This window comes from Cucumis sativus, chromosome 3 (assembly GCF_000004075.3).
Source record: "Cucumis sativus cultivar 9930 chromosome 3, Cucumber_9930_V3, whole genome shotgun sequence".
In the NCBI taxonomy this organism is placed as follows: Eukaryota; Viridiplantae; Streptophyta; class Magnoliopsida; order Cucurbitales; family Cucurbitaceae; genus Cucumis; species Cucumis sativus.
In genome coordinates this window covers 28,790,764-28,798,016 of record NC_026657.2, presented here as the reverse complement: position 1 = coordinate 28,798,016, position 7,253 = coordinate 28,790,764, and the positions used below count along the sequence as shown (strand labels likewise).

Here is a 7,253-nt window from a genome sequence, read left to right as displayed (position 1 = left end):
TTGAGTCCACCTGTGCCTCGGCTCTGGGCTAGATCGTGTGCTAAACTGAGTGGGATCAAAATGAACGAGCCCATGCATTAAATTTTTGGCCCGGCCCATTTTAAAATTGGAATTTAAGATGTGACATAAGCAAACTCTCGACTCTCATTGGTCCGATTTCGTGGTATGACTTGGAGCTGCCACGCAAGCAAATTACTGATTTCGCAAAAATCGAAGGCTCTCGATTTTTCTATTTCTCTCGGCAACGGGAAGGAACATATATTTATTTGCATCTCGGCGTTTGATTTCTCCCTCCATTTTTCTGATTTCCCAATTACCAAATTCCAATTTTCAAACTCATCAGTTGCAAATCTCTGTCTGATCTGATCATGGAGACTCGCTTGGCATCGATCATCTTCGTTATGGCGTTTCTGTTCCTCTTTCGGTTGTCTTTAGAAGCCAAAACAATGGACCCTTATAAGGTAACGAAAATCTGTTCTAAGTTTTTCTCTCGTTGATGCATTTTGACATTTGTTGTTAATCGGCGTTTTTTTTTTTATTTTGATGTTCGGCTTGATCTTCGTCTAATTGTTTGTAACTCAAGAATTTATCAGGCGTGTTGTTATGGAGTATTGAAGTTTTGTGGCGATGTTATAGAATGGCTCATGTTTGTTGCGTTTTTTAAAAAAATTGTTTTCAGGTTCTCGGAGTTGAGCGGAATGCGAGTCAGCGGGAAATTCAGAAAGCTTTCCACAAGTATGTTCTGTGACTTCTCTCCAAAATTTTGATTCAACTTCATGTGGTTGTGTTAGCTCATGGCAGAATTTTCTTGGTTATGAGTTCTTATTCACTGAATATCATTTGGGACTAATATTGTGCTGGATTTTGTTGATTTTCCTATCTGATATTTGATTTGTTCCAATATCACCCAAATTTTATTGGTTATGCAGAAATTTATTTTTGACTTCATTTATGGGTTAGTTATTCTCACTTGTTAGGGTCTTCATGAATCCTTGGCAGGCTCTCTCTTCAGTATCACCCTGATAAAAATAATAAAAAAGGCGCACAACAGAAGTTTGAAGAAATAAATAACGGTATATTACTTGCTTTGTTTGATTAACGTATTTTTTTGACAGGGACTTTATGCTGAGTTAATCTCTTTTCCCTCTCTATCTTTGAATAGTCGGATGATTTTTGGTTGAATAGTGCATATTTAACTTGATTCATGTGGTTCAACATTGGTGAATAAATAATGCTGTTTTATGAATATCCCAGGCTAAACTACTACTACCAATACACCAAAATGTCTAATATTCGCTTTGTTCTTATCTGGTCAAAATATTTTAGTTTTCCACGACAATTGACCTTACTTCTTCATTCTCCAGCCTACGAGATTTTATCAGACGAAGAGAAGAGGAAAAATTTTGACATGTATGGTGATGAAAAAGGTGCCCCTGGATTTGGCCCTGGTTCTTCAGGGGATCAAGGTGGTGGATATACATTCTTTACTAACGGAGGAGGAAGACAGGGTCAGCAGCCCTTCGGGCCAGGCCAGTGGCAGAGTACTGGTGGACAGGGAGGTTCACAGTCTTTCTCATTTTCTTTTGGTGGGCCTAGTGGTTCAAATCCCTTCGGATTTGGCGCGGAAGATATATTCTCCAATTTGTTTGGAGGTGGCTTCCAGGGTAAGGGTAGTTTTGGTGGTCACTCTAAGGCTCAATCTGGACCTAAAAGTTCCTCAAGCATCAAGGTCATTAATAAAAAATCGTTAAAGAAAGAAATTGTGGACCAGGGAATGACTTGGCTTTTGTTTCCAACCGCATCATCTTTGAAGGGGCTGGATCACGTTCAATCAACCATAGAGGAAGTTGCCAATTCATTGCAGGGGGCTTTAAAGGTGGTAGATTAAGCAACACATTTCTAAAATTGAATAGCTTTGATGACTGGTCACTGTTCTCATTTTCTGTTTTACTTTTTGATTTGAAGGTTGGAAGAATAGATTGTGACTCAGAGTCCTCTTTCTGCAAAGACCTCGGCATCTACCCTCATAGGACTCCCAGGATATTTGTATATTCATACATAAAAAGCAGTGAGGGTTCTCTGGTAGAGTACAGTGGGGACATTGCTGTGAAGAGTTTGAAAAGTTTTTGTCAAGAGCATTTTCCCAGGTTCTCGCAACGGGTCAATTTGAAGCAGTTCGATTTTTCTTCCAGCAATAGAGGAGGACTACCCACTTTAATGCTTTTGTCTACCAAAAAGGAGACACCTGTCATCTGGCGTGTCCTTAGCGGTTTGTTTCGCAAGCAGTTCAATTTCTACGATGCAGAGGTATTTTAGACCTGAGCTTGCTCATCTTTTTCTTGTACGCAGCTAGTATCTGTTAATTGGTGTTGATTAATTGATTCTATTTCTATCAGCGTCAATTAAATTTATATCACTAACCATGCCATAGTTTTTGTGGGCTATTTCTTTGGAGGTGCATCATTTCCGTACATTGATAACATAATTATTTTTTATTTCACAGGTCACGTATGCTTCAGATCCTTCTATAAAGAAGTTAGGAGTTGATGCCCTTCCAGCAATAGTGGGTTGGTTATCAAATGGGGAGAGGCATGTTCTTAGAACAGGGATTAATGTGAAGGATTTGAAGTCTGCCATTGATGATCTCAGTAATTTGCTTAATGGTTTTGAGAAAAAGAACAGGAAGGCAGCGTCAAGGCCAGCTTCCAGAACACAATCTGATTCTGGAGAGAATCAGATCCCTCTATTGGCTGGGTCCAACTTTGATTCCGTCTGTGGGGAGAAGACTCCTGTTTGTGTTATTGGTGCCTTCAGATCTTCTAAAGCAAGGAACAAATTGGAATCGATCCTAAATATGGTGAGAACACTTATATTTAAGTATATTTACTTTTCCAGTCGACTCGGATGGAAATCGAACACATCTTTGCCATTTCATTCATTTTTTGGATAAGGAGCTTCAGAGGCTCTAACGGCAACTCTAACTGGCTATAAAATTTCTATCAAGACCGAGTCTGGATGGACTATCTGACTGGATTACATTGATTTGGACAGAATTAGTAAGCTTAATATAGTATATGAGTAATAAACCAGGGAAGTTGTTAGGGTGATTAGCTATAAATAGGGTGAGTGGAAAAGGCTGGGCAGGCAGGGAATACTGGTATAGTGTAGGATGGTTTTAGCTAGAGTGTGAGTCCACAAGATAGGGAGCATCTAAGCACCTCAAACTACTTGGTTAACTTGTAGTTCTTTACTTTTCTTATTTCAACACTATTTTCACGGTTGATTCATAAGTAGTTTTTACTTACTTGAATGGAGTCTACCATTGGTTGTACACCTTCGTGCCTTTGAATTCTAAATATGAAAATGCACAGTCTAATAGGAATTATTTAAGTTCAGTCTCTCGAGTGATTTTGGTATAACTTCTGGAACATTTAAATAGGCATTCAACTAATCAATTCTTCAGGTTTTTCCCGAACCTTTCATTATCGTTGCATACCCTAATGAATCTTGAAAGCACTAACAGGGTCCGGAGCCACTGCATTTTTGCTTTGATCGCCTGTTTGTTATTTATAGGAATGCTAACAGGATACCAATGGGGATATTAGTAGGTTATGAAGACCGAAAAGTATTATAATAATCGGTTTAAGTTTGTTGAAAAAGAAAGAGAGGAAGTGAGAATTATTCGGGTGAGTGATTAGAGTTCCAGGGAAATCCCAAAAATGGAGAGTGCAAATCGACAATACACACTGTGCTTTGGTTTTGGTCTCTAGCAGTTATATATTTACATTTTCTTTCCTCTCTTGATTTAAAATTTTCAGGTCTCTCAGAAGACACTGTCAAGGCGGCAGAACTCTACGCCCGGCTCAAAGGAAACCGTATCCTATGCTCTTGTAGATGCAACAAAGCAAGTATCGTTTCTAAATGCATTCGACAGTGCAGGATTCAAATCATCCGATAAAATTTTGATTGCTTACAAACGTCGAAAAGGGAAATTTGCAGCATATTTGGATGAAATAACAGAAGAAGAAGTCGAAAAATTCATCGGCTCAGTACTTAATGGGGACGTTACATTTACAAAAACCCACCAGAAACCCATCTTGAAGTGAAAGGTCTGCCATTAACAATTCACAGACTGTATTTTTGAGGTCTTATGTACATTTTATGAATAGATTAGAAAAAATGGTATACATCATCGGAGGGTAGAAAGAAAGTATTGAAAAAGTTGGCATCTGCATTGTAAGGAAATGTTTGCCATCTGCATTTTGAGTTCGTAGCGTCTTAACCTCCAAAGTAAATTAAGATGGGAGGAACAAGAACACTTTATGTAATTAAATTTAACTTTACTTGTATTTTTTGTTCTACAATTTGTTTTGGAGAAGGTGTGAAGTGGAATGGGCCAACTTGGTTTTGGGCTTTGAAACTGTAGGAGTTGGTCCAAGTCTAATTCACATAGGGCCCAAGGCCCAAGGCCCAAGTGTGTTACTAAAGCTTTTGAAATCTAAAAGCTTCCCATCATCTCGGACTAGTTCCAAACATGGAGAGGATACGTCGCAGTCAAATATACAAATACTATCCTACGGTCATATTTCGATTTCACCTTATTATAACTATTGATTTCATTTCCAGCCTTAAAGAATTCTTTTGATTTTGATTTTCCTAAAATCAGGATACCTGAAAAGTAAAATTATATTTAATTAAGGAGCGTTCGAAAAGAAAAAGGAGAAGAGAACATTAATGGGTGTTTTCATTGTTGACATTTAAGCAAAAAAGGAGAATAAACAGAAATCAAATTAATGGACTTCGGATGAGAGAGAGGAATATCACATGCACTTCACGGGGAGGACCGTGTCACTTTCTTTCGTTGGAATTTGAATAATATAGTTTTTCTGAATTGGTTTCTGCTTTTTAAAATTTCGTCATCTTATGCAAGGTGTTTTAAATGGCATTTATGGTCTATCCATCTGTTAATATTATGTTGTAAATAATATCGATTGTTATTATTTTTTTAGATTGAGGTGCGTACTGAGTTGTTATATTAAGTTTTATAATATGATGTTGTTATATTAAGTTTTATAATATGATGTTTTGAATGTTTTTTTTTATTTTGAAAGTTTTAGTATTATTAAATTAATGTTGTGAGATGAAAAAAAAAAAAGTTATTCTATTGTGTGTGGGTAATGGTCGTGTATTTTAGTGCAAATTGATGTTTTTGTTTTTAATATTTTCTATATGAAAAGTTCATGATTTTGTTTTTCCATACTTAAATGTAAGACTATTTAATATTCACGCTCCTATTAACGAGAAAAAAGAATTGTCATGAATACCCAAATAAATAAATAAAAATTATTTACAAAAAATATATATAAAAAAAACTTAAACTAAATATAAAGAATCTTTTAAATAATTCAAAAATTCATATAAATTATTTTTTTTGAAAAAAGAACAATTGTATGTAAATGGAATATTCAATGAATGATTGAAAAAGAAGCGTAAAATATCAAAATATATATTGAAAAAAGGCGACGATCTTCCAAGAAAGCCCTCGATCCAGAAACAGAAGAAAAGAAATATGTGGCTCACGTATCTTGAACAAAATCTAACCTCCTCGAACCTGAAAAGATACCACTGTTTCCAAAAAGGAGAAACACAGATTAATAGTATATTGATCCTCGACCTCAAACATAGATTAAAAAATAGTTTCTTGGTGTAGCATGAAACTCCTTCACAGTACCTAAGTCCAAGGTCATTATAATATTACGTATTATAGTATGAAAGAGAGGTGACAGGCGTCAAAGGAAGAGACGAATAGTATGCAATGTAATATAGAAGAGATACTTTTGAGTTAAAAGTTAAAGGGTGACAGGTAGGAAGGACAGTGGGGCAGCTGGGTCAGGTGAATGGAAGTAAGTGGATGACACGTGGCGATCATGGGCCTTGCTTGGCAGCGCAAACGCAGACCAATCTTAGTAGTCAGTCAAATACCGGTTTTAAGCAAAACCGCCTAAACCATCTTAAATAAAAGGGGCCTCCGCCTCCCACTCGCCTCGCCACCCCTTTAATTCATAAACCCTAATTTTCGCTTCTCTTCTCTCTCTCTCTCTCTCTGCCTTTTCTTTCCCCTTGTTTTCTATTTTTCATTTAATTGACGCTTTTGACCTTTGTTTCTTCCTCCCCACGACTAGCTTACACTAAAAATAATATTTAGAAGTAATTAACAATTAACGTTTACTAATTAAGTCTGTTTTGAACGATTTAATTTTGGTTAATCCAGCTCACACGCCTTAATAAAGTGAACCTGGAAGGATCCATAATTACTAAGGCTGGAAGAATATGGTTTCTTCCTATCCCCGTTTCATAACCCCATCTTTAATTCCCGCTTTCCTTATTTATTTATTTTTCCTTTTCCTTCTCCTACTAAAAAAAAATATATCATTTCACCAAATATTTACACTATATTACCAAAATTAATTATAATAATTTTGTTATACAAAATGTAAATCATTTATAAACTTTTTCTATATTTTAAAAAACCCCTAAAAAAATATTATTTTCGTTTGAAAAATTTTAAGGACATTTTTTTAAATAGTAAAATATGTATGACTTATATAGTAAAATCTTGGATTTTATATAGTTGTAAATATTTTATCATTTTTTTTTAATGATTTTCCTAAATTTTACTTTTATTATAATTTGTTTGCATGAGTAGTCAAAAACAACCCACACATTATTTTGATATCTTTAGTACTAATTGTTTGAGAAGCTCCTATATGAGTTTTATATATAGAATGAAAATGTTTTAATTCAAAGCTATGTAAGAATTTTGTTAGAAGTAAACTTTGTGTTGAGTAAATTGAAGAAAAAAATGGATAATTTGTACGAAGGTGTGTGTATACATAAAACTCTGCATCTTAGCAAGACTTTATAAACCAAAAACTAAAAGAATACGTATACTGCTGTGCCACAATAAACATTTTGAAGGGTACAGATGATTAAATTTGTGAAGAAATAGTATCTAAAGTTTTTGTTTAATTATGTGACATGCTCATATTTGACAGTATAAAAATGTGGCACATGCCTGAGTTGGTAGGTACTGAAACAAGTAGGGTTGTGTTATATGTAGGAACAATATAGTACTATATAGGTGTTACTTTCACCCAATGAAATAAACGTTTTTTTATAAGTTTGATATTAAGGTTTTGTTCTTTTAAATAAAGTTTGAAATAAAAGTCCCTAAACCCTAAACCCTAAACCCT

The 7,253-nt window shown here is 35.2% G+C and overlaps 1 protein-coding gene across 3 annotated transcripts; it reads left to right on the top strand.

The window, feature by feature from the left end:
- Positions 1-245: 245 nt before the first annotated feature.
- On the top strand, positions 246-4,515 carry LOC101208207 (dnaJ protein ERDJ3A). 3 transcript variants are annotated; one of them, XM_004137653.3, is made up of 7 exons: positions 246-461; positions 680-735; positions 1,000-1,073; positions 1,365-1,876; positions 1,966-2,307; positions 2,504-2,857; positions 3,819-4,515. In XM_004137653.3, exons 1-7 carry the CDS (start codon positions 369-371, stop codon positions 4,104-4,106), a joined length of 1,719 nt encoding a protein of 572 aa, XP_004137701.1. In that variant the 5' UTR covers positions 246-368; the 3' UTR covers positions 4,107-4,515. The 3 variants fall into 3 exon arrangements, with proteins under 3 accessions (XP_004137701.1, XP_031739426.1, XP_031739427.1); XM_031883567.1 differs by having other exon boundaries at positions 388-461; positions 978-1,073; XM_031883566.1 differs by lacking the exon at positions 1,000-1,073 and having other exon boundaries at positions 302-461.
- The last annotated feature ends 2,738 nt before the right edge of the window (positions 4,516-7,253 follow it).

Bases quoted from the DNA above. Each gene is read 5' to 3' on its own strand.
- LOC101208207 (XM_004137653.3), top strand. From the start codon at position 369: ATGGAGACTCGCTTGGCATCGATCATCTTCGTTATGGCGTTTCTGTTC. The intron at 462-679 runs GTAACGAAAATC...AATTGTTTTCAG, and splicing joins AAACAATGGACCCTTATAAG to GTTCTCGGAGTTGAGCGGAA. The intron at 1,074-1,364 runs GTATATTACTTG...TTCATTCTCCAG, and splicing joins GTTTGAAGAAATAAATAACG to CCTACGAGATTTTATCAGAC.